Source organism: Melopsittacus undulatus, chromosome 12, assembly GCF_012275295.1.
Source record: "Melopsittacus undulatus isolate bMelUnd1 chromosome 12, bMelUnd1.mat.Z, whole genome shotgun sequence".
NCBI classification, from domain to species: Eukaryota; Metazoa; Chordata; class Aves; order Psittaciformes; family Psittaculidae; genus Melopsittacus; species Melopsittacus undulatus.
The window spans coordinates 12,840,810-12,867,471 of NC_047538.1; the positions used below are offsets into that span (position 1 = coordinate 12,840,810).

Here is a 26,662-nt window from a genome sequence, read left to right on the forward strand (position 1 = left end):
ATCAGTCACCAGGGCCTCAGTGGTAGTAGATGGCCTCATTTAAGTGCATGTTGATTGGGTCATAGAAGATATAGCAGACTAAAATGCCCCCTTGCAGGGGAGGGAGCATTTGGTGTTCTCCGGTTGTCTGTCAGCATCTCAGTGAAAGATGCAGGCTTGGAAATATGTCATGCAGAATCCTAATGAGTTGCCAGAGCCCAGGCAGAGGGGCAGGCTCAGGAGGATGATCCTGATGATCTGATTTTGGAGTGATGTATTTGTCACATCTTAAGTGGAAGGGGAGGATTGTCAGGATTGGGCTCAGCAGGCCTGTTCGCACTCTCACTGGTCCTGCTGTGACTCCATGTATGATGGGGAGGAGGGAAAGAAGGGGCAGTGTCCAAGGAGAGTGCTGTGAATGTGCTGGAGGAGACTGGAAAACCTCTTGCTCTCCTTTACTGCACACATCTGCATTGAGCCCAGGGAAGAAAAGAACTTGCTTTTGATGCTTCCCATAGTTTGCCTTTCACTCTGGGAATCTGATGGTGGATACTTTCTGTAGTCATTTAGCACTAATATCACACTTTTTTCAAAGCAGTAATACCCCAGTTGACACCACTCTGTTTTGAGACAGTAGATACATTCACTGTCTGCATGGTAACCCAGAGACATGAGTCTGCTCCCAGCTACTCTGTGTGCATTAGTGCTGGCTGCTCCTTCCTACAAGCTACTCAGCTTGGGGTCATAGCTGGGTTTGTTTATGGCTGTAAATCTTTCCTTTTCTACTTATCCTTTCCTCCTACTCATCTTGCTGGTGCTTCCCCGAGGGTGACAGGACAGTGTGCAGTTTGCATCTCCTAATTGACTGCTCTCAATGCATAATGCATTTTTATTTTAATGAATCACCAGCTTGCTTTGATGGATTTTTTCATTATTTGTCTTCCTCCCATTGAAATTTCCTTGGTGAAAAGGAAGGAGGGAAAACAGCCTTTTCCCCTCCTGTATTGCTTAGGTGCTGATCTCAGTTATCTTTTTTTCCCAGTCCTCGCCTTTTGTGTACAGTATTTTTCTCCTTTGAGTGGATCATGGGGAGGAGTCAAATCTCCTTTGCCAGCCTCTTGCTCCAGCTTTTTTTCAGGATTGCTTTGAACTGGGGAAAGCAGCCAGTTGTTAATCTCCCTAGTGACAGGCTGCTGAGGAGAGGAGTGCAGGTCAAGAGAGAGTACAGGCTCATCAGCACAGAATTTCTCCCTTTTGCAGAAGTAATTCCCTGCTCTGGGAGCATCAACTGAGTCTGATGTGCCTGCTGTCTTCCTGCATGATGTCAGGTGTCCTTCCAGCACAACATCCCTTTGGCTCTGCTTGGCTCTGGAGGTTTTTATCTAATTCTAGACTTAGGCATATAAAGTTTTCTGGTTTAATTTGCTTGGCTAGATGAGTATTTCAGGGTGTGCAAGGAATTGGGAACAAAAGGAATAAAACCAGAGGAACAGAAAGGGCCATAACAGGGAAGGCAATATTGGTGGATTAAGCCTTCAAACACATAGTTCAGTCCTTGCTGCCTGCCAGGCTGGCTGTAGCTTGTCTTCTCTGCTTTGTGGTTTGCTGAGGAAAGCCAGGAGAGCACCAGACCCAGCCTGCCAATACAGGGGAGCCATGAGGACTTTTGGATCTGTTTCCCATTCAGCCTGATCTGCTGCATTCTCTTGTGCCCTCCTTTTCTTCCTATCTTCCTACTTCAGAGGTTTTACCTTTTTTTTGATGGATTATCTGCAGGTACTACTTTGCCAACCCTCTAAATAACCAAACAAATGCGTGGAGGGAAAGGAGGTCTGAGTGGCACTGTGCATTCTGACTCAGAATGCAAGTGGTGGAGAATCTTCCACCCCTTAGGACCATGGAGCAGGTATCTTATTTGCTCACTGCTGATCTTTTTTCACCACTGTCCTCCTGACTTCAATGGGGAATCTGTTTAAAGTTCTCCCAGGGATGGTCCCTTGGGGCAGCAGGAAAACTAATGCTTTGATGTGAAGGATCTGCCACTATTATGTACCAGAAGGAAAGGAGCAGTAATAACCTTTCTGCATTAGCAGAGCAGCTGTATGGACTGCATGGGGGGTTTTCAACTAAGCCTGGATGCAGGTGACTGTCGAGCATGTTTTGTCTTTCCCTGCCAGATGTAAAGGCTTGTGTTTCCAGCTAATTCAGCCCATTCTTGTAAAACAGAATTAATGAAACTGCAAAAAAAAATACAGGATTCATTTAGGTGATAGTGCTCCACAATGCCATGGAGGACTGGAGCTGCCTAAGAAGAAGCCTTTTTGAGTTTTGGAGCACTCTGCTGGCTGAGTGGCTTAGCGTCCCATCAGTTTAGACACAAAAGGGCTGACAGCAGTTCCTTCTGGGATCAAGCCCCCTAGATCACCAGTTGAATCAGCTTATGCAACTGTGTACCTTTTCCCTTGTCATGTACAGAAGAGGCTGCTTTGCAAGCTGCTTTACTGTTTCTCAGTGTGGTTTTAAGCTGCATTCAAGAGACTGGGTATCATTGTTTTAGGCCCCAGTTTAACTTATTAGAGGCCAAGCATGCTAGGGAAGTGAAAGGACAAAGGACATTTGCAAGGGAGCAGAATTGCAAACTAAAGCCCTTGAAAAGCTGGGAGCTAAGCTTAGACACAGGCAGCCAGGCACAGCTTGAGGCCTGGTGCCTACTGCTTCTGGTGGCCTTGGGCAGATGTTGCAATAGAGCACTCAAAAATAATCTTGGATGCTTCGTACCCTGTCTTACAGCTGGAGTCAGAGAGCTCCCAGTGAAAGGAGCTTTGGGAATTAAAAAAGAAAAGCTATAAAAATGCTCAAAGAGCAGCCAGTGCTGTCCTTAGGCAGAGCATCCCTTCATCCTGCAGCGCTGGTCCTGCAACACGCGCATGCACATGAGGAATCGTTTTCTTCCTACGCTCTGCAGAAAGCCAAACCACCTCTTCCTCACTGACATATGCCAATACCCATCTCCCGCTTTTACCCTCCTCCTCCTGCATCACACATGTTCCACTCCTTCCCAGGCTCTCACCCACACACACACACTGCAGGCCTCTGCTGTCACCACATCGGATGAGCTCTTTCCTCGGCATACAAGGGAGGAGATGGCCTTTCGTACAGTTGTAGTGCTGGATGAGTGGTTTTTTAAGTTCCGCTCTTTGTAGTGTGTCTCAGACAAGCTGGTCACACTTCCTGGAGTTAAACATGTGACAGCAGCAGGAGTTAGCATATGCAAGTAGCACAAAAACATGTAGGATGAATAGATGATGAGCATACAGGTAAGTCGTGAGGTTGGTAGCAGCGGAGGGGGAGATGCTCACTGACAGATGTAAAAGGAGGAGGAAAGCCAAAAGGAGGAGGTAGTCCAAAAAGGCTATTCACGCACTGAAAAATGTACAGGGAGAGCTGCTTTGTCCAGAGCACTGTTTGAGAGATTAAAGATGATCCTAATTCATTCCATTATACAAATAGGATACAAATACAACAGGGTACAAAATAGGAAGCTTTTACCAAGCCTCCTGGAACATCCCTGTAGCCAAGCTGAGCTCTGGTGCTGGACCTCTGACAGTCTCAGGGCTGTCTGTGGAAGAGAGGGGGTCACTCTCCCACAGTACTGACACTCTGATCCTAAGCTAATGGGATGTTTATTTGGTGTTTCGGTAGTTTCTATGTCATTTGAGAATAACTTTGAAAACAAGGTAGAGAGATGGCTTTCCACACATAGGTTATTATATGTCACATGTAGCAGGATCAACCAGTTGGAAGACCTCATGTTTCAGGAGACCTGGTTCAACAGGAGGCTGCCAAAATAATAGCTATTGCTGGCCCTGGGTGTAAGTAGCTGACCAGAGTGGGCTTTGGTTCCCAAACTGCTAGAGAAGGCCTGTGGAGCGGAGGTGAGATGAACATCTGCCTGGCATGAGTCCTGTTTGAGGGGGCTGCTGGCTCCTCGGTGGGCTGAGTCATGTCGGGAGGTTTGGGAAGGTGTGCTTCCTCACTGTGGGGTTCAGCAGGGATCTGGTAAGCCAGTTGGCAGATCCCTTTATTGTTTCCCTCCTACCTGCTGAGCCCTCCTGGCAAGATGAATCATGTGCAGAAGAGGATGTGACCCTTTGCTGGGAGCACTTCTCCACTGCTCCATTGATGCTGAGCAGCCTGGGGCATGCCTGTTGTACCCACCCCTAACCAAAGTCCTGTTTTCCAAGAGAAGGTGGTAGTTAGATCTAACATCAAGCATCCACAAACACATCCACAGATGCTTTCTCCTGTCCTCTCCTCCACGGATACTTGGTTGCTTTTGTGGCAGTTTACCCCTGCTGCTTGCTGAAGGAAAGTGTCTCCGCTAGCTCACGGTCATAGCCTTAGCTTACTTCAGTTCCAGTCAAGTTTAGGAAATCCAGCCTTGTCATCTTCCCACCCAGCTCTCTTTCTGGGAGATAAGACTACTAAAGTCTACTGCCTCATGGTAGCACTGCCTCATGTCAGTCAGGGTATTTTGTACCCAGAAGTGCTACCAAAATAAATTCAGTGTAAATGAGTACCTCACTCCCAGATGGGAGCTATGAAGGGTGTTGAATCGCATCCCTGTTTTGGCATTGTATGGCTGAGATTTCTGCTTGGGCTTTGGGGAGATGTGGGACAGAGAGCATGGCTATTTGTGGGAAGTCTGCTTGGATGTTTACAGCCAAGAGTTGATTGTGCAGTAGCCATTTAGGTGCAACTTCAGAAGGCAGAAGGATGAGTGGCCTGGTTGGACCAGGCAGAACATGCAGGGAGGTCTACAGGCTTGCTGCAGAGAGCACTGATAGGCTCTTTTCTAACTTTCTGGAGGCCTGACACAAAGGTTTCCTGTCACTAGTGCCTCTGCGTGAGCCTCGCCTTCACTCGAGGACACACTTGTCTTCAGAATGCTCTGGTCTGGATGATGGTACCTGAATACTGCCAAAACCAGAGGGCTAATCTAGGGCTGAGCAGTAGTCCTTCACAGTCCTCCAACAGATGTCATGGGCCTGTGCCCTCCATTGCCTGTGAAGAAGCCCATGTTGTTGGTCTGTCTCTGCCATGAGCAGAGATGTGGTGCTGACTCTGTGCTCTGACTAGCTTGGGGTATTTTTCTGCTGGGAACATTCATCAGGGTGCTGGGGTGACATCTTGGCTGATCTCACACACTGCCAGTGCCTGGCAGAGTGGGACAGAAGGGCAGGTTAGGACACTGCCATGTCCCTGCCAAGTGGGGAAGGGACTGTGCCATATCCTGCTGGGTAGCAGAGATGAGTGAGCTGTGAGAACATCTTTACACCTACGAACAATGAGCAGAGGTTGAGCTGGCAACAAGCAGCTATTCTTATTACCCTAGAGGAGCTGAGCTGATTTGCAGCTTAATTAATATGCATCAGATCTAGAAATCTGAGATCAGGGTTTGACTTCCTCAGAAAATATCTTTCCCCGCTTCATTATTGTTCCAAAATGAAATTCTTTGCAGCTGTTGAGAGTGTTTTTGCTACTGACAAGATACTTTCTCCTCCTTGTTATTTATTTCTCTTCCAAGCTGTCTTTCTGGTTTCCTACCTGGGGTTGGTTTGCCATGCAGGAGGCAGAGGCATGCACAAGTGCGCATCAGCAGCAGGGACATGAATGCAGGCAGCATCCTCTCCAAAACCACTGAGGAGCAGCTAGGAGGATCACACCCACCTAAAAATAAACATTAACATATGTACAGGCCTTTCTGAGCCTGAATCACTGCTGGATACCAGATCTCCACAGATTCCTGCCCAGAGATGGTGCAACAGTCTGCTAGGGAGCAGCCTTGCTTTCTGCCATTATGGGAAAGGTGCAGCTTTTTGCTGCTTCTCACAGATTTTCAGGACCTTCATGTAATGGAAGGCAGCACCAAGATGAGGTGCTGACACTACTACGTGTGTTTTGTTAACAGCTAGCTGTGGTACTAGTGCAGCTGCAGACAGGAAAATGCAGGCTCTTAGTCCGTGTCAGGAAGTTTTGAGTGCTGTAGGACAGAGTGTGGAAACAAGAATTATGTCTGCAAGGGCATTTCTTTGCCTTATATTCCTTGCCATGATGCCTGCTGGGCTTGGGACTGATGTGGTTTGTTTTCCTTTGGGAGAGCCAAGATGGGAAGGATGGCAGGCGGAAGGAGAGTCAGCGTGGGGGTTTGCACTCCCACACCCACTGCAATAAATGTGGCTTGTTGAGTCACGCAGCGAACAGAACCCATGGGGCATAACCTGAGAAACAGAGGCATCAGTGCTGCTTTGGATGTCCTTACCTTGCTCAGGTTAACTGCTTTCCTATTGCTGCTGCTGCAGCACAGCTGAGCACAGCTGCCTCTTGGGCATGGATGGGGTTTGTGTATGTGGTTCCCAGTGTGGGGATCTCTGAGATACTGCAGGTCAGGAGTGAGTTGTGCTGACGAATCCAGAGCATGGGCCTGGAGAAGGCTGACAGTGAGAGACAGCAGGGGAGGTGTTGGTTAACATTGGGTGGTGTTGGCACATCTCTCCCATGCCCAGCCATGGTGCTGTATGGGCATCTATGGTATGTGTAACATGTTGCTCCTTGGTTTTCAGGGGAGCATCCTCTTGGCTGGAATAGCCAGGAAACAGTACAGGTCAGAAAAAAGTACTTCAGCATATGTTAGTGTGTGCAGATGAGCTGGTGGCTCCTGCTTGTACTGGCTGTGAAGCAAGGCAACACTGCAGCTATACATACTGGTGGAAATAAAATTTGCCCAAAGTTGTAAACCCCCATGCTTCTGTTTGAAAATCAGTGGGAGATACCTATTCTAGATATGTACTCAGAGTCCTATTGATCCTGCCATCTGAGCAGAAGGTCTGAGCGTAGAGCAGGGCTTGGAACTCCTGGCTTGGTCACTGGTAACAGCACACAGCTATCTGTCTTGGTGCTAGTGCTCCAGTCTTTTTGTCTTTTGAGTACAGAGTTCCCATAAGGGAATTAGGAAAATGATGCTTCTGCCTGCAGCTCCCTGGAACTAGAAACAGGAATAAAGGCATCAGGGTTGTGCAGCTTCGTTGCACCTTCTAGGTTTGGGGAATCTTCATATGATATGTAAAAGAGATTTATAGGCACAGGGTGGGGACACATCCAGATGGTCCTGTTTAAACACAGGCTGATAAGGGGCTTCCTAGAAGTTTACTAGACACACATTTTGTTTTGGAATTATCCCTTAAACAGCACTTGCAATAAAGAAGCAGCAATGGCATTTAGCTGTTAATGTTGACAGACTACTGTTGTGAATGGGGGGTGGAGGTGTTTGCTCCTTTTTCTGCCTGGTGGGGTGGCTTGCGCTGAGAACAGTGATGTTTGCTGCTCTCTGCTGGTTTGTGAGGGTATGGTAGTCTGGCAGTGGTTCTGGCCCTTGAGTGTGCAGAAGCTGAGCAGTGACTCATATCACACTTGGGCTCAGGAACAGGTGATGGAGAGAAGCCTGAAGTCTGACCCCTAAGCAGATAGTAAGGCGATGCATGGCCATCTCGTCCCCTGGAGGGAGGGTAGCAGCAGGGAGAAGGGCTTACAGCAAGAAACATTTTGTAGCCTTTTTTCTTTCTGAATTAGACCAAGTTAGTGAATTTGCCACTGGTAAAACACATGTCTATGGAATGTGTTGCCCCAGTGCCAGATCTGTGGCTCACATTGCACTAACTAAACCATTGTTTCTGTTTATTCACCAGCACCGGCAGCTGCTGAAGGACAGTTTCATGGTGGAGCTGGTTGAGGGGGCTCGCAAACTACGTCATGTCTTTCTTTTTACTGATCTGTTCCTGTGTGCCAAGCTCAAGAAGCAGATTGGAGGGTGAGGTTTTCCTTCTGAGCTATGTGCTTTGTGCCTCAGCTTCAGCAGAATCCTGGGGTTAGCCAGCAATTTCACCTGAAATTGAATACCCCAGAAGTGGGGAACCATAGTCCATAAGATGTAGCTAGGCATGATCAGCAAGGTAATACTGTCTGAGACCTTGGCTGAGTCCTGATCCCTCAGGAAAGGTTCATTCTTCCTGCCACTGCCCTGAGCCTTCCTAGGTAAATAGGATATACTGTAACTGCTGTCATTCTGGAGAGATGCTATTTGTTTTTCTACTTCCCGTTTCCTTTAACAGGTGAAATTCCTCACATTCTTTTGTTACTGAGGTTATTAATTTTGGCCTTGCAGGTACAGCCAGTTAAGTTTGTCAGAAAAATTGAGAGTACAATAAACAGGCCATGTGTCAACCCCAGAGCACAGCTCCGCAGTCTTGTTGACATTCTTCACAGAAGTGGGGGGAGGAACCTTTATCAACATACCTGCCTCAAACAGGGCTTCTCTTCATTTGGTAAATGTTCTACTTGAAGAGACCCCCCCCCTTGTCTTCTTGCCCTCCTCAAACAGAAAGTTGTCCCCACCCTTTCTGAAGTACACACTTGTGAGGAGTGAACCGTCAGAAGAGTGGGACATTCCCAAGAGTGAATGTTCCTGACAGTTGAAGTGGAGAGGGAGTGAATCATGTGAAACATGAAAAAAGTGAATGGATTATCCTGGTGAAATTACTGGAGAATGGCAGTTAAAAGCTGTATTTGCTCTTTTCTGGTCGGATTACACAGAGGTTTATACATATTTGCTCATCTGGCCCTCTTAGCTCAGGCAGGAGAGAGCTGGGTTTAGAAGATAGGTAACAGCCAGGTGACAGTCATGGCATGGCTTCTGACCATTGCCTCTGCAGAGGTTTGAAAGGGAGAGCATGCAAGACCGAAAGAGTTTGCAAAAGTTCACTGTATTTTCTTGGGATGAAAAGAAACAGACAACAAAACAAGTTGCCTCGTTACATGCTGTACTGGCTGTTGTCCCTTTTAGGCTTTCTTGCTGGAGATCAGCCCTTTGCCAGACTTTTCCCACATGGGGGTCACAGTGAAGTTGTGCCCAGTTCTGTATCTTATGCACTATAGCAGGGAAGGACTTGTGGGAAGGGGAGATGGTGTTGCCAAACACTGTAAAAGGTTTGGACCTTCTTTCTTCCAGAAAAAGCCAGCAATATGACTGCAAATGGTACATCCCCCTCACTGACCTCAGTTTCCAAATGGTGGATGAATCTGAGGCAGTGCCCAATATCCCACTGGTACCTGATGAGGAGCTGGATGCCATGAAGATCAAGATATCCCAGATCAAGAGTGACATCCAGCGTGAAAAGGTAAAAAGGGTTAAAGCTTTTGGTACAGACTCAGTGTCTCTGCTGAGATGAGGTGCTGATAGAAGCAGAATTCCCAGAGCTGCACAGCATTTTTAGCAGTCACATTAAACCAAACTGTTCAGCAGAGGCTTGTGGTGCAGCTTTGTTACCAGTGATATGCAGCCCATCCTTGCTTGTTCTAGTGCGTTGCTTGAGTGATGGTCTCCTATGAGGAGGCAGGAACAAAAAGAACCTGTATTTGTAGTCAGTGTCTCCTCTACTGGAACTACCTATGACTGCTGTTGCTTAGCATCCATGTGGGGAGCAGGGCTTTTATGCTGTGGACTGGTAGTGTGTCATGCTGGTTTCTGGCTGTCAAATTATGATGCTGCAACTAATTTTGGTCAGAAGCCACGTACTTCTGAATTTTTGCAGGCTCAGTTACATATGTGAAGCTTTTTCTGACTTCACCAGTATCAAAGCACCAGCAAATATATGGAGAACACCAATTATACTGACTGGACAGTCTGAGACAGATATGATGTTTCTGGCCCAGGTTTCTCCTTGCTTGCAAGACATGTTTTCTGAGAGATGTTAGACTCAGCCTTCCTGGAACCTGAAAGAGTAGTAAGATTTTGAACCCTAAAAGCCTGTAAAATAGGATATCTGTAATATTGCTTGTACCATGAGAAGACTAGCCCCTGTGCTTCCAAATAACATACTTCTGCCTGTGTTCCCTGGCTGGCTTTCAGAGAGGGCTTCCTGGAAAAAGTAAGATGTTAGCAGGAACACCGTGTGGCAGCCTCTTACTCACAAGGTGCAGGAGTCTTGAGATACACACTTCGGTGCATCAGTGCCAAACAATACACTTGGCTGGGTTTGGGTCTGGGTTTTATCCAAGAAAAACCTTGGGTTTAGCTGACCTCTGAAAATGGATCAGTGGGTGGTGAGTGGGAGAGTTCTGGGCAGCTTCTAGAGAAGTTCCTTATAGTATCATTGAATAAGGATATTTGTGGAGGACCTGGCAGTGCTGTGGCTGCTCACTGGCATGCTGCTGTTGCAGCCTCTGGAACAGAAAGTACAGGGTATAGCTGAGACAGTGGCCATGCACCTCTGCACCTTCATCTGGGGCAGATGGAATTGGGGCACAGAGCCAAGTCTGAATGTAGAGATGCTGCAGGTAACAATTTCCTGAGCAGCTGAGAGCCCTGTGGATCCTCCTGGCAGCATTTTTCCTGCCCATTTGGTTACTCACAGAGGATAGAGATTGTGCATCTTTAAATATCTGTCAGTATAAATAGGGGCAGATGTTGGAGAATGACGTGTCCTCTGTCTCCCTCTCTCCCCCATCCTCCAGAGGGCTAATAAAGGCAGCAAGGTTATTGAGAGGTTGAAAAAGAAGCTGTCAGAGCAGGAATCCCTCCTATTGCTGATGTCTCCAAACATGGCCTTCCGGGTACACAATCGCAATGGCAAGGTAGGTGGCTCTTCTAGTCTCCCTCAGTGTACAAGTCAGAGGTCATGGGCTGTGTGTGTTTGTATACGCTGTTATACAAGGTCTTTCTGCCCTGTTGTCTGGCCTGAAAGCAGGTCTGGTTTCAGTGGTCACTCAGACTAATGCATACCCCCTCTTCTTCTGTCTTCCTGGGTAGAGTTACACATTCCTCATTTCATCCGACTATGAAAGGGCAGAGTGGAGGGAGAACATCCGGGAGCAGCAGAAGAAATGTGAGTGTCCTTCAGCTGGGTATTGGTACAAATACTGTGATCTTAGTAGAGGGCCGCAGGCCCGAGGATGGAGTGTGGGCAGGGTTCCCTGCAGAAAGACAGATGTGTTCAAATCCACAGCACAACATGGATGTCTTCTGTCTCTGCATATCTGAGCCTGTCTGAGGGGCTTTTGCTTGCAGAAACATGTAGGGAATGTGTAGGGAGAGCACTTGGTAAGTGTGTGGAGAAATCCTCCCTGTTGCCCTAGAGATTAGAGCTCTGTGCAATTCCAGGTAGAAGGATCAGCTGCACACTTTTATCTGGCTCTAGTCCAAAGAAACATTTTTGCCATGGGTGTGTTTTGGCTTTGCAAGCAAATAAGAGCACTACTGGTTCCTGTGAACCACTCTGAGACTTACTCTAAAGAGACACTAAATATGCCCTCAATAGAGCTGGGCTGCAGCAGCAATACAGTCCCAGGCACCACAGTCCTGATTCTGAGCATTGCCCAGGGAGCAGCTGTCCCATGTACGCCCAGATTGAGGAAACATGCATCCAGCCTTTGCTTTGAATCTTAATTCCTCCCTCTTTGACTCTCCTTGGTAGGCTTTAAAAGCTTTTCGCTCACATCGGTGGAACTCCAGATGCTGACAAACTCCTGTGTGAAGCTTCAGACAGTCCACAACATTCCCCTTACTATCAATAAGGAAGGTGAGACCTTTATTCTTTCACATGGTTCAGCTGCACTGAAAACCTGCCTCTGCCTGCCTTTGTGCATTTCCAATAGCACTGCTCTTACTGTTTCTTTCTGCCAAAGGCTTCAACCTGGTGATGAGTTACAAACTGAGAGCATGTGTACCCAACTTGTGTAGTTTAGTTAAAGTAGATGATAGTGTACAAAAAGAGAGCAGCAGGAACAAGGTCAGGCTGGCATCTCGATGTTACTTGCTGCAACAATAAAAATACAAGCTCCAAATTATATGGCTATGCCTAAATTAGTAAAACATTCCTGGACATCTTTCAATTTGTTGACTACTGAACGTCCTCTACATGCATACATCATGCCAGGGGTTGGAGTGCCTGTTGAAGTCTTAGCCTTGGAATCCTATGGAAGAACACTAGTTGGCCAAAATTGCATCAGAGACCATCCTAAATTACTATTGAATCTCCTAGCATAGACTTAGTCTCTATATTTTACTACTTTTCCTCTATATTTTACTACTTCTCCTTTGAATTTCTTCCATGTTATCTTGCTGACCAGAGAAATATAACACTGTAAAAGCCACACATTGCCAGAAGGCATTACATACGGAAGCAGCACTGAACCTGAATGAGTCTTCTCTTGCTGAAATGGCTGGATTACATGCTCCTGCTAGCCTTTGTAGGGACATCTCACCCTCAGCTCTTTAACATCAATCTCATCACTCTCTTTCACTCTTGGCTCCTCCATGAATGTAACAAAATTCCTTGGCTCTTTTGTACAGATGATGAATCCCCAGGTCTCTATGGATTCCTGAATGTCATTGTCCACTCTGCCACAGGATTCAAGCAAAGTTCAAGTGAGTTGCAGTTCTGTAATACACAGAGGTAGGGGTTAGATAATTCAGGTGCTGGGACAGCTGGGTGTAGACTGGTTTAGTATTGGAGTGATGGTGAGGAGGGGAGAGGTGATTTGGAGAACTGAAAGTGAAATGGAGGCTCTTGTGTGAATTTAAGGGAATTCAGGTTTTTAATGCTGCTATTAACTCTCAGAAAGATCAGTGTCATGGTTTAAGCTCAACCCAGGACAGATCAGGATCAAAGATAAGCACACGGTATTAATTTCTAGGCCTGGTCTGTTGGTACTTTATAAGCAGTGTTTGCTAATTATGCAACACTCATAGAAATAAACCTGCTTCTAAGGCACTGATGAAGATAATCTAGACAAAGCTGGAAAGCTCACCTAGCCATGTGGCTGGGGATCCTGTGATTATCTAAGGTGCTTGTGCAGTCTCAGGGGGGAAGGAGTGAACTGAATGTACATCCTTTCTGTCAGCCTTCCTCCTGCTGAGGCACTGACTTCCCAGAGGCTCCTGACATCACTTTATAGTATAATTCACAAATAAGGGCAATGTCTACAGCTCATTACTAGCTCTTCAAAAACACTGGATACCACAAAATGAACCAATTTGTGAAGAGAATGAGTTTTTGATGGCTGGCCCCTAACCAGCTCTCTGAGGGATATTATGCCAATGCTGTTCTCAGTGAAATTGGTTCTAATGTATTGATGGGGTCCAGTGTCTACCTGGGGAAGCTTCATTTCTCTTTGATATATACCTTCTGCTCACTGAGGATTGATCTGGGAAATACTGGATAATAGCATACACCTGATTTTTGATAGAGGTGAAAGGCTCGTCTGTGTGGAGGTCATTTATGCAGCTGTGCTGGTACTTCAGCTTGATGAAAGCAACTCTGCTGGTCCAGATGATGAGGTTTGTGCTGGATGGTGTTATCAGTGTTAATACAAAGAAGATGCAGATGAAAACACACCCTGAAAATGATGAACACAAGTTAGGAGATTCTAGACATTTTTTACAAGTTTCTGTCTCTCCTCTTCAGATTTGTACTGTACGTTAGAGGTGGATTCTTTCGGGTATTTCGTGAACAAGGCTAAAACTAGAGTTTACAGGGACACCACGGAGCCCAACTGGAATGAGGTGGGTTGGATTTTCCCTAATGTGACTTGCTCGATCTGCTGAACATCAGTATATGATGGTCAGAAAACCCACAAATGGAAGAACTTGCTGCATGCTCAGCACTTGTGCTGCCTTTGCTGCCTGTCAGAAAACACTCTTATGCCAGGTTCATTTGGCTGTCAGGGCTTGCAGATTTTGTCTTGGATTAGCTAAACATTTCAGTACAAATGAGTCTTGTTGAGCATTTCATCACCTAAACAGAGGCATGCCTGGTTATTTGTTTTTGAAAGACACAAGTGAAAAATACATTGAAGAAGAGGTGGTTTTGTTTATTTGTTGTGAGGGGGAAGAATTAGCTGTAGAGGTTTTGCCTGTTTACAGCCAACTCAAACCTGCTGGGGAGCTAATTTAAATACAGAAAAAGTGGGTGAGTTTTGTTTTTTTGAATGATGCTTTGCTGAAACGCAGTGAAACCTGACTAAGGAGTCAAACATTTTAGTCTCTGATTTGACCACTTGTGTATACAAAATACAATTTCATTTTATTTGTAGACCAGCTCCATTAGGGGGGGTGGTTTTGGTCAGTCCCTAAGTACTCCCTCCTGATGAGTTTTCAGAGACTATATTGATTATTCAGAGATTGGTGTCCTGCTGTGATGTATTCATTGCTCTTTCCTGGTGCCCTGCAGGAGTTTGAGATTGAGCTGGAAGGCTCACAGACTCTGCGGATTCTGTGCTACGAAAAGTGCTACAACAAAACCAAGCTTACTAAAGAGGATGGAGAGAGCACAGATCGCATAATGGGCAAAGGACAGATCCAGGTAAGACTGTGCTTAATTCACTCCTGCTACCTTTACTGCAAGACATAACAGGACTTCCGAATCCTGGAGCACCAGGGAGGCTGCTTTTCTGCCTTCTGATTGTCTCAGCACTGGAGATTTTTCTCCAGATAGGGAGGTATTCAGTATGATTCAGAGGCAGAAAGTCAGCAGCTTTTTCCCTCTTGCCTTGTCCCCTCTGCCTACATCAGTACCCTTAAAGAATAGATGCTTTTTCATGAGAATTTATGTTCTGACCTCTGATTTGCCTGTTAACTTCAAACCTTTCCAGCACAGTACATAGGAACTGCACTCTCACTGAGCCCTGGGGATGCTCCATTTGTGACAAAAGAGGAGGCAATGAATGTGCTGTCCCATTTGTAAGTCAAGCAGAAGAAATGCTACCTTCTCTACATGCTAGAAGGTGATTGATGTGTTTAGCAAGGCCTTGGAGGACAGGCTTATTGTCCTGGTAACTGCCATGTCCAGAGTACAGTGTCCATGACAGTAGGTTGCATCTGAGCTTTCCGCTGCTGATAATCAGCATGGGACACTTGGTCTATGTGGTAAATTTGTAATACAGGAGGGGAGGTGATGAGGGGATTGCAGACGGATGCTGGTCTCAGGGAGCTGCTGTGTGATGAAGCTTTAAAGCTATAGGCAGGAGAAATCAGGCCATCAGGGGAGGATAACATGATGAATATGTTACCCATTTCCTGCCAGTCTGTTGCACTGTCTGCCCGCAGCTTTAGGAGGGTGTTTAAATGGCTGCTCTGAGAGCTCATTCTTTGTACTGGACTGGCTGTTGTACAGAGCAGGGACTCTGCACAGATAGCTTTTTCTTTCTGGCACGCTGAAAAATGCCATCATTCTCCTCCATTTACGTTTCACTGATCATCACTTTATGGATGACAGCTTTCTCCAGCAGAGTGATGGTCATGCAGGCCCAGGCCATTTGTGGGATTTCAGAACTGCTCTGATTGAGGGCAGCCTGCAGGATCAGATCTCACCTCTCCTCTGGAAGGGTTCGTTGTCCAAATGAGTTTCTTAGGCCTGTTCCTTTCTCTTCCTCCTCACAGCCCTGAGGCTGCCCTGCTGTTACAGGGAAAGCTTTTGCCACCAAATTCAGGGTAGGTGTTTAAAAGAAAACCTGCATATAAATCAAGAAATGCTGGTACAGGGTGGCTCCTGTGTGTGTCTCAGGCTAACCAGAAATCTGTATGTCCCTTCTGCTAACAAAAGCTTATTTTTCTGTGGAGTTGAGCAACTGCAAAAGAGCAGGTTTTCAGCCTTGAAATGCCCTGGAGATTTGTGTGCACATAATGGAAACCCTGAAATCACAGAATGGCTAAATTCTTTAAATATTTTACATAGAATTATTAAAATCAATAAAATATTTTAAATTTTAAACTTTTTCTTCTTTTCATAAGAGTGGGTATTTTTATGCACAGCATTTGCACCTTCTCTTAAAACACTTTATAAGTAAAAATACACTTTGGAGACACTTGAACATTAATTGCATCTTGATTCTTTTAGGGAAACCTAAACAGTAAGGAGGGGAAAAAAGAGAGGTTTTATGAACGCGCAAAAGCTGCATTCAGTTGTATCACAAAAGGCAAATGCAAAAGTTCCCTTGTTTTCAGTAAATCCTCCTTGCAGTTTGTAAAGAAACATGGTAAAATGCCAGAACATCCTCTTAATTCTCACTGATTCTTTCCTACTACGCAACTTTTTAACACTATTGAGTAATGGCAAAGAGAGGTCCTAAGAGTCTGTGAGATTTTGTGTTGATAAGAATTATTAAAGCTTTTTATTTTGCTTTAGTTTTATTTTTAAAACAAATATCACGTCTCTATTAAGAAATCATCATAATAGAAAACCAAAATCAAGTTACCCTCTGTGGCTGAAGGTGAGCGGTATTGGTGCTGTCAGCATCCCTTCCCATCCCTGTGTTTCTAGTAAATTTCTGTCAGGTATTTCCCAAGTGCTTTTACATCAAATTTAATTTACTTTAGCATTGCTCTTGTGTCTTGGGCTTTCTGGCTTGTTTTTGCTGCATTGCCATTTTTCAGCCACAACCTGTCTTGTGGAAAGGCTAAGTCTCCTAAGCTGCATGAGGGCTTTTTTCCTAGCTTCCCTTTAGTTAAAATCTCTGGGAATGTCAAGAGTTGTGTCTGCATCCTCCTGCTGATACAAACAGGGAAATTTCTGTGCTGGCTAAATTGCAGTGTATTGTTAAGTCGGGTATTATTGTAAATCTCCAGCTTCCCACTACTGGGATTTCTGACTCACCAGATTCTCCAGGCTGCAGCAATGAAGACAATGCATCAGGGGCACCGGGGCTGTTTTGGATGTGGAGTGTTTATTAAATCTCTCCATTAGATTACGGTGCTGGAGGAAGGAAGACTGGAAATTGGTCCATGTGGTCAGAAGCTTCCAGGAATGGGCAACAATTTTAATAGCTTCCATTACTCATATTTTCTTTTCCTATGGAACATTTTATTTACCTCTTTTTATAGCCACATCAGCTTGGCAAGCAGTGAAGCTCTCACAGGTTTTATCCCTGACAGATAAACCCACAGAGTTTTAATATGGGAGAACATCTTGTAAATGTGGCAATACAGTCCTCATCAGACCCGGGAGTGGCACAGGGGATGTGCAGTGTTTAACCAGCCATCATGCGTGCCTGAGGGTTTCTGTTACATCTCAGGTATAAGAAATACAGGGAGAAGGTGCTGTTCCCAGTTATGCTCTGAAACCAAAATTACTGGGGGTTTGGGGAAGAAAGGAATGGACATTATCTTATAGGAGGAAACATGAGACTTAGTTCAGTTGTAAGCATCAGCTGCTCTCATTTTGAACTTGTTTTTTTCCCTCTGTTGTTACCTCGCCATCCACCTTGGCTACTTGGGAGACTAGCCCTTTTGCTCTTTGAATTTTGCCTTTATGTGGCACATCTGCATGTTCTGAGTGTTGCAGCCTTTTGTTTGGTCCTGAGACTCTGCATCTAAGTGGTACATATGTCAGCAAAAATGGCCTCTGCTGTGGGAACAAATGTCATGAGTAAACCAATACTTCCTCTGTGATCCAGCTCTTCCAGTTGGTACCTCCTAAAAATGCTCTTCTTTTTTTGCATGATGTTTTCTTTTTTTGCATGATCAGCTCAAGGAAACCATTTCCTTCTCCCTCACAGCAGTGCTGGAAAACCAGAGAGGATATGACCTTAGATCAGTTATTCTGTGGTAGCAGCACAACACCGTTCCTCTGTTGCCATGCAAAACAATCACTGTTTCCCTAATATTGGGGATGTCTCATAGCCATGCACATGGCTGTTGTCAGATACCTAGGTGGATTTCCATGTAAAACAGATTGTCAGAGGCTGTACTTCCCAAGTGTCAACTCAGAAAACCTTTTACACACTTGAGTTCATTTAAACAGTTTGCTCATGCAGAACAGCATCCCAGCAATGAAAACAGAGTGAAAATGAAGAAAGCAATGGGTCATGTCTAAAGGGTGATGGTGGGAAAGATTAACATGTCAGTGGGGAGCTTTGAGAAGAATGGGGTTATGGCTGGACTGGGAGTTTCCAGCAGCAGTGAGACTCTGACAACTTGTATGTCACATCAGTTACAATTAAAAATTGATGGAGTGTAAAGTTGCCAGGGAGATTTAATAAAGGGAGGAAGTAATGTGAATACATACCATAAACTGCACTAACCTTAAGATTCCTTCAGTCATTGCTCCCAGGCATTTCATTTCCACTGATGCTTCTTTGTCTTTTCCTCTTTCTGTATGTTTCCTTTTCTGGGGAAAACAAAACTGAATCATTGACCTCTGTGGTGGTTTCCTTAAGGCAGAGCACAGACACCCTGGTTCTTGTGCTTGGCCTGCATTTACCGTGGACCAGCATCCACAGTTCACCTTTTCCCAGGTCCTCAGCATCCTGTGTTCCGCACATTCAGCCTCTGCTGACTGCTGTACACTATTTTTCTGTCTTGATTCAGTCCTAAGCTGCCATAAGGGACAGAGACTTGCACTAGGAGGTCCCTGTTTTGCTGAGCTGCTTTGTCCTATTGTGGTTTGTGCAGGATATGGAGGGACGTTTGCTTGATGCACTAGTGAATGTGGGGCTGCAGCTTGCCACTGCAAATGGCAGGGAATGGGCCACAGAGGGACTGAAGGTGCTTAGGGGTAAAGACAAGCTGGTTGGTTTGTATTTTTCCTGTGCAGTGTGAGCTGTGCAAACAAGCCCCTGAGATACAGTCATTGAGGGTTTTAGCAGGTCTGTCCTGTTGGCACAGGTCACGGAAGCCACACCATTTTTTACAGTTTTAGAGCTAAGACAGGTCCTTTTGTCACTCAAACCAAACAGAAGTTTGAAGGGAATGTTCAGAGGTGCAGTATATCTCCTGTCATATTAATGGAAAACAGCCATTTCACAGTGCTCCCTGCCTGAGCTGGCAAAGCTGGCACTGTGCTTGCTTTTGGCACACTGGCTGTAGAACACATTCTTCTGCTCAGTGTTCCTCCTTCCAGATCACTGATCTCCAAATCAGGCCATAAGACAGCATGACCTCATTCATCACAGGCCCTCTCTGTGCTGGGAGCATCACACTCTCTTTGTCTTCAGTCTGCTTTGTAACCTGCCTGCTTCCTGAGTTGCTCTTGCTGCCCTTGGAAGGTTGGTCATTGGTAGGGTCCAAGACTGAAACCTTGCTCGAAGTCTGAAGGACATTCCTCGTTTCCTGTTGACTTTGTTATTTCCTGCTGCAGCTTTCTCATACCATTAGACCTGCTCTTCCTGTCTCTCTGTTGCTGAGAGCTTGTTTAAACTTTGCTCTTTTATTAGCATCCATCATTTTGTTTTGCTATTTAAAAAACACCGGGGGGGGGGGGGGGGGGGGGGGGGGGGAATTTCTCAATTGCTGTAGTTATTGCCAATGATTTATGCAGGTTGCCTTGGGGTCAGCTGGGCCCACTCCTGGTGCTTGTTCTCCCTGGATGCCTCATTTCAATACAAGCAGAAATCAACGAGCAGGTGGGGAGTGCAGAGTCCTCTTGGCCCTGCAACAGGCTTCAGAGATACTGGAGCAGGAGACAGGAGCAGGTATGCTCACAGTCCGTGCTCAGCTCCAGCAGTTACCCAGCAAGGAGGAGTCTCTGTGAGCTCTGGGCTCCAGGACGCTTTTTACTGCTCCTTTGCAGCCCTTTGCTCTCTCTTGAGAGAGAGCAGGACATTTTTGGGCTCATACTTTTTAACACTTTACATGCTTTTGTTCTGTAGGAGTTCCCTGGTCATCACTGGGATGTGACCAGTAATACCTGTTAGCTTCAATAACCTGTAACTGGACCCTACTGGGCTCTTCCTTTAGTATTCTTGGCAATTACCAAAACCTCCTTCCCATTCATTCTTGAGCAGTCTCTCCCTCCTATAAATAATACAGTCTCAGTGTCTCCATTCTAAAAACATATGGAAAACTGCTTCTGAGCTGGAGGATTGGCTGTGACTGTGTCTATCAGCAGGGCTGTTTTGGCAGCTTAGTGAGATGACTATTTAGGCAGCTGGAGATCAAGCTGTCAGGAATACTGAGCGTGGCTGCTCTTCAGAGGAAACCAGACACTTCAGAAATGGTTTCCTCTTGATTCTGGGAAAGAATGCAATTGTTGAAAGGAACCAAACTTCCAGCACGGAAAGTCAGGGAAGAACAGCCCTGATTCTGGCCAGCTCAAGGGGCCCTTGGCCAGCAGCACCAGCGGGGCGGATCTGTTCTGCCCAGTTTATAAGCAAACCCTCTTGGCAAGCAGTCTGCTATTTGCGTTTGCTGAAGCACTGAAGCTAAGCGCTGCAGCCTATTGGCCTCCTGGACCTTTGTGCAGTCCCAAGATGTGGGAGCTACTGGTTACTGACTATTCCTTACAAGGAGTCTTCAGGAATTTCTGCCAGAGCTGCACCTACAGGAACCGGTCCAATTCGACAGGGAAGCACATGTGTGCTGGCAGCACCCCACTGTGGGCTCACGTCCGTAACAAAGTGCGCAGGGATAAGGTTGGCCTGACTTGCTTGTCTGTTGCTTCTTGGGGCGGTCTGCAGTGGGAGCAGGTGGGGAGAAACCTTTCTCTCTGCTGGTTGTGTGTTTTGGTGAGTGGGGAAGGGTGAGGGGCACTTGTGTCTGTAGCTGACAGCAGCATTGGGCTGGTTTGTTGATGAGCTGAAAGAGCATGATTGCATCTAAGATCTCCCAGGATATACTGCAGTTGCTATTGTGTCAACATCTACCTCTGCCTGTCAGGGACCTCTGCTTCTGCATGGGGTGCTGCAAGGAGTGGCTCTAGTTTCTGAGTGTCCTTTTGTTTGCTGATGACAGTAAACACAGAACACAGAGCCTGCTGCAGTTGCCTCCTCCTGGTCTTACTGTGTTTTAGTGTTCAAGAGCCAAGTATTAAAAACCATCTCAGGAGGCCCCAAAGACTGTTTGCTTTGGCTGGTTCTGATCCCTGAGATGAGTCCCTGTGCACACAGGTCTCTTACCTCTTCTCCCAGTCTAGCTTGAGCTGAGTGCTGCTCTTCACGCATTCAGATGTGTCTGGCTTCTCCCAGGCAGTATTGGCATTGTTGGGTGGTGTCTGAGTATTGGTCAGCTGCTCCCCAGCCTCACTGTCCACTCAAAAGAGATCAGGCAAAGCTGAAAATGGGAGATGAGGGCTTTGCCTCAGGACTTGGTTTTGTTTCATGAGTTCTTATAATAGCAGGGCCAGGTGTACCTCCTGCCTCCATGCACAGAAATGAACAGGAATAGGTAGCCAAAGGAGGGCAACTTTCCATGATTTTTGGTCCAATTTTCTCCATTTCTCCCTTGTCACATCCTGACAGAGGTTTGTTTGAAGTTACTTGCCTCTATATAAACACTTCATGTTTCTCTTCCTTGGTTGGGGTGATTATGTCTTTTGAGTTCAGTGGAACATAGTCCTCCTTAGAAGCTATTAGCTTCATAGCAAAGAGCTATGAAGTTCTCCAGCCTGACTTTTTACTTCAGTGTAGTAATATCACACTCATCCAACCTCATCTGTTTCTAGAGAACTTCAGAGGAAGACAGCTTCCTCTGTTTCAAATCAGAGGTATTTCAGAGATCTGTCCTCCTCAGCCCTGCTTAGAGACCCACACAACAGCAGTGTTCTGTTACCTGGAGCCAGGGAAACCTTGGAAATCTTTTGCTATAGAAAAGAAATAGCTTTTTGAAGTTGCTCTGCTCATTTACACAGCCCTTTCAGGCTTGCTGATTTCCCTGAAGTCAGCTTCTAGCTCATGCATCACTTCCATGTTTTTCAGCTGGACCCACAGGTGTTGCAGGACAAAGACTGGCAACGCACGGTCATCTCAATGAATGGAGTAAGTATGCAAGCAGAAGTTAGCCCTGCTTCTGTACCTCTCTTGTGCTGTAATTCCTTGCTCTTCATTGCAGCACATTAAAAAGCAAAGAAAATGTTTGAGAAGTAGCAGCTGTTCTCCTTCTCTTTTCTATCCAGGTTGAAGTGAAGCTCTCGGTGAAGTTCACCAGTCGGGAGTTTAGCCTGAAGAGGATGCCATCCCGGAAGCAGACCGGGGTTTTTGGAGTCAAGATAGCTATTGTCACCAAGTGAGCTGATGGGTCACATTTATCCCTATAAGTTACTAGGCATCCACTTGGCCAGGGGCTTGCACTGAGGGGTCGTCAGCCCAGCCTGCTACACAGGGCAGGAGCACAGAAGGCTGTGGCTGCAAAAAGGAGATGCTCTACATCCTCTGAGCTTCATTTTTTTTGCAGGGAAAAACTAGTGTGGGCACAGGCTTTGAAACCCAGGGTGTTTACTTACAGCATATCACTTTCCTGAGTCCCGGATGTACCCCTTGCCCCTTTACTCTGTAGTTAACTGACTTGGTCACAGATTTCCAGAGCCACCAAACAGTGGTGTTTCCGTAACCAGAAATGTTGAAGTTCTTTGGATCCTGTTGTATTATTTTAACCCCTGATCCTTTGTCATGAATCGTTTGCCAAAAGAAGCCTTTTTGTTCTGTTACACAGTTTGGGGAAGTGTGGTATTTCCTCCCTATGGAATTGCATTGATTTGAAAGCACCAGTGTTGTTATGTATCCAAGGACTGCTTGGGAATCCTCTAATTACCTGGGCAGTCACACAAGCTCTTGGAGCCCTGGGTCACGGCCAGAAGCTCAAGCACTCAGGGAAGCTGTAGAACAGCCAAAGCTGAGACAGTCAGAAAAGCCCCTCCAGTTTTAAAAGGAGTGTTTCTGCTCAGTCTGGATTGCCTCTCAGCATTTCTCCCACCTCCTTTTCCAGACAAAGTTTGCACAACAAACTGGTGGGGTGATGTTAGCTGGCCTGGCTGGGGTGACAGGCAAGGGAGGGCAGGGGCTGCACTGAACTCTTCTGTTTGGCTTTCTTAAGGAGAGAGAGATCGAAGGTGCCTTACATCGTTCGCCAGTGTGTGGAGGAGATAGAGCGGCGTGGGATGGAGGAGGTGGGCATCTACCGTGTCTCTGGGGTGGCAACCGACATCCAAGCTCTGAAAGCCGCCTTTGATGTCAGTAAGTATTTGTGTCTGATATTCTCCTTTGCATTGCACGAGCTCCCTGTCAGGTGGCGATGCTGGTTTTAGTCTTCTGTTCCCCAAGAAACATTCAGAGGTAGAGATTCTCTCACACAAAGAGAATCGTTTTACCCCTGGCTGCATGTTTTGTTAACACTCTTCAGCTACAGATACAAGGTGTATAATGGAGTGGATCCCTATAGCAGGTGACACATTTGTTGTTCTTCCCAACAGACATGGAATGGTGGCTTTGCCTGCCTTGCCAGATCTGTGTAAATGGGAGACACCTTCCTCAGGGGAAGTGGCAGGAACCAGAAGTCATAATTTCTTCAGAGTTGTGAGGCCTCCAAGTTAATAAAAGCCCTTGAAACTAAGAATGTTTTGTGGAAGGAAGCCAGCCAAAACCAAAGATGTTCCAAGGAACATTACCCAGGAAGAGGGTTTGTGAAACTGAAGCTGGGCTGTCAGGGCTCCCGAGTTCTCCTCTTAACTCCAGATTGATGTCTGCAGATTGTAAAATCAGATAGTTCTGACCAAGCTCTGTAAAGCTTTCTTTGATCTTGAGCATAAAAGGGCTCCTTGCTGGAGCTGCGTTTAGAAGAATGGCCTGTATGTCCCAACAGGCATCCAAGATCAGGCAGAGGAAATGCCTCCAGATCATTGAGGTACAAAAAGTGAAGTCCTGCCCTACTTCCAGCCTCCACAGGACAGTCCAAGGACCGCTCAGGCTGCATTTGAGCTCTCTTTGATCTGGGCAGTCAGGAGGCCTGTGCCCAGTGCCTCAGTTCACTCTCCCTGCACTTTTTCTTTGTTTACTTTGTGAAATTTCTTCTTGCATTTTGTTTTCAGTCCCCCTAAGCTACAAAACCCATTGGAACCTTCACTAGTGCAAGAAAGGGTTAGTGTTTTGAAAGATGACCTTTTTCATTCATAGTAGATGCTGGTTTACACTGAGCTTTGTGAAACCAGCGCTGCCTCTGTGGGTTGGTCTGTTTGTTTTAGGGAAGGGGGGGGGGTTTGTTGTTCTTAATAATCACAGAACTGAAATGTGAGTAACAGAACAAAACCATACCCTGAATTGCCTGTGTACTTTGGCTGCACTCAGTGGGGAGTCAGACAGCCCCAAAATCTCTTCTTCTAAGCTGTTAGAGGCAGGGAATTGGAATAAGAAAAGTTAAAATGCATGCAAATACAGTCAAGTGGGGCTAGTTCCAGATCAGGCTGAGGCTGCTGGCACAGTGTAACTAACCCTGGGTGGTGTGAGGTTCCCTCTGCTCGATTTAAAGCTATGAACTGTTTGCAGTCATTTGTGCAGCGCTGCTCAGTTGTCAGAGGTAGCTCATTAAGTCTGGAGGAATGTAAACAGGAAAACTCAGCTATTTGGGCAAAGACAGAGGATAAACAAAGAGGGCCAAAGCCAGAAAAGAAGGAATGCAAGGCCAGCAGCTTCTTTACCCTGCTTCCCCTCTTCTCTCTTCCAGATAACAAAGACGTGTCGGTGATGATGAGTGAGATGGATGTTAACGCCATTGCAGGCACCTTGAAACTGTACTTCCGGGAACTGCCTGAACCCCTCTTCACAGATGAGCTGTACCCCAACTTTGCTGAGGGCATAGGTAGGTAGTAGCAGAAATAACTCCCGATAACCAAAACTCTTCTGTATGGGGCTGCTCTTAAATCCCCATATTTATAGCATTGGACAGAAGCCTGGAACAAGCTGTTAGGGAAGTGAAATGGAGCTCAGAAGTGAGCATAGGAATGGCATCGTCCTCCTGTGAGCTTGAATACAGGCCGTTGCTGCCCTGTCTTGTAAGCTGAAAATGTGCAGGTTTCTGAGGGTGGGTTCAGAATAGAATGAGCCCCTGCTTGTGGAGGGTGCACATGCCATGTCCCCCACTCAGGGAAGCCCTCTTGGGGTGGGGTTATACCTTGTCTGGGTAAAAACATCGTAGGGTGGTAAATGTGAAAGCACTTGAACTGCTTGAGAGGAAAGGATTCTCTATGTGTCTCTTAAATAAAGAGATCCTGTGGGGTACTGATGTGCCACTCTGACCTTCCATCCTATGATGCAATTACAGCCCACTCGAGACCTTCTGTATTTGTTGGTTTGGGAAGTGATGTGGTCAAACTCGTGGTGATGTTTTGTTCTTTTCTGTCCTGCAGCACTTTCAGACCCTGTTGCAAAGGAAAGCTGTATGTTGAATCTGTTGTTATCACTTCCAGAGCCCAACCTTGTGACATTCCTTTTCCTTTTGGACCATTTAAAAAGGTAATATGTGGATCCTTTAGACATTTACTTTATGTGTAAATCATCATTTTGAGAAGAGGAGCCTTGTCCTTGAGCTCATGGTGAATCAAACAAAGGAGGAAGTATTTGCTGATCTACTGTGAATGCTTATCAGATAGCTATTGTCTCATGCTCACTTAGGCACTAAATCCTGAACTCTGTTCTTACATTGAAAGGATTAGAACTGGAGGAAAAGGGTAACAAAAGTCCCCGGGCTTATCTAGTGCAAATGCTACAATATCACTGCAAAACTGCACCTGCATCTGGATACAGAGATGAGAAAAGGTTTTAGTACAACTCATGAAGCTTTGGCCATGTTTAAGGACTTGTAAGCCCTGTCTCGAGAGGGATCTGCAATTGAACAGGATGTATTTTTGAAAACTCCAGCATTTCTGCTCTCTGGACTTGTCAGTTCCCTGCTTAGATTGGTCCTGCTCTAGTCTGGATCGTTGTAATATGATTGTAACTGTGAAAAACTATTTCTGTATGGCTGATATTAATGTAAGAAGCTTGCTCAATTCCTGCCCAGTGTGCTAACTGGCATATCATACCAGCAACTGTCACTGAGAGATGAAAGATGATTTGTGACTGAGGGCCTGGACAAAGATCCAGGAAATCTGTGTTTTACTTGTGGTTCTGCTGCAGACTTTTCTGCCCTTAGGTAAAACTTCTAACCTTTGTGCCTCAGTTTCATTTATAAAAGTGGGATGAGAGACATTCCTTTATTCCTGAGAGTGGTTAACTGAATGTATCTAAAACTTTTTACAACAGGAATAAATACGGTTTCTTACTTAAGGACACTTCCAAATGTGGGTATTTATAAGTCTTGCCTTTTCTGTTGTTTCTTACCCCAGAGTTGCTGAGAGGGAAAGCATTAACAAGATGTCCCTGCATAATCTTGCAACTGTCTTTGGACCAACACTGCTCAGACCTTCAGAGAAGGACAGTAAAATCCCTGCCAACCCGACCCAGCCCATCACAATGACGGATAGTTGGTCACTAGAAGTCATGTCCCAGGTAAAATCCTCAATGTGTTATTGTATCTTGTGCAGGCAGTACCTGGAGAACTGCAGTCCTCTGGCAAGGCCCTGAGCGTTTTGAGGACCACAATACTTTCACCCCTGCACAGGCTTTTAGACTATTTGTAGAACAGTGTTTCTTGAGACAGTTCAGTTTGCACCTGTACCAACACAGCTTTCATGGAACAAATGTCAGGAGGCACATCCATTGTCCATAGTGAGGGTTTTTAAGGGCTGCCTCACAGGACCACATTGACAGCATGGGGTTAAAGGCCATCAGTGGTTTTCCACGATGCTCAACACTTAAACCACCTTCACTGATGCACAAGAAAATTCTTTGCTAAATTCAGATTTCTTTGGCTACTGCTGCCTTCTGAAGG

The 26,662-nt window shown here is 46.0% G+C and overlaps 1 protein-coding gene and 1 long non-coding RNA gene across 2 annotated transcripts in view; one reads left to right on the top strand and one right to left on the bottom strand.

The window, feature by feature from the left end:
- BCR (BCR activator of RhoGEF and GTPase) overlaps positions 1-26,662 on the top strand; it is a 98,075-nt gene that overhangs the window by 64,460 nt on the left and 6,953 nt on the right. Inside the window, exons 9-22 of the mRNA XM_005147787.3 lie at positions 7,725-7,846; positions 9,044-9,212; positions 10,549-10,668; positions 10,844-10,919; positions 11,508-11,612; positions 12,386-12,460; positions 13,500-13,597; positions 14,265-14,396; positions 21,721-21,780; positions 21,918-22,027; positions 22,835-22,974; positions 24,458-24,592; positions 25,140-25,245; positions 26,118-26,280. Of these exons, the coding sequence (XP_005147844.2) occupies positions 7,725-7,846; positions 9,044-9,212; positions 10,549-10,668; positions 10,844-10,919; positions 11,508-11,612; positions 12,386-12,460; positions 13,500-13,597; positions 14,265-14,396; positions 21,721-21,780; positions 21,918-22,027; positions 22,835-22,974; positions 24,458-24,592; positions 25,140-25,245; positions 26,118-26,280 (1,611 nt within the window). The remainder of the gene's footprint in view (positions 1-7,724; positions 7,847-9,043; positions 9,213-10,548; positions 10,669-10,843; positions 10,920-11,507; positions 11,613-12,385; positions 12,461-13,499; positions 13,598-14,264; positions 14,397-21,720; positions 21,781-21,917; positions 22,028-22,834; positions 22,975-24,457; positions 24,593-25,139; positions 25,246-26,117; positions 26,281-26,662) is intronic.
- LOC115946300 (uncharacterized) lies at positions 8,780-13,718 on the bottom strand. Its single transcript, XR_004080401.2, has 2 exons — positions 13,266-13,718; positions 8,780-12,473 (listed from the first exon to the last, which is right to left on the bottom strand). It is a non-coding gene; the product is annotated as an uncharacterized lncRNA (long non-coding RNA).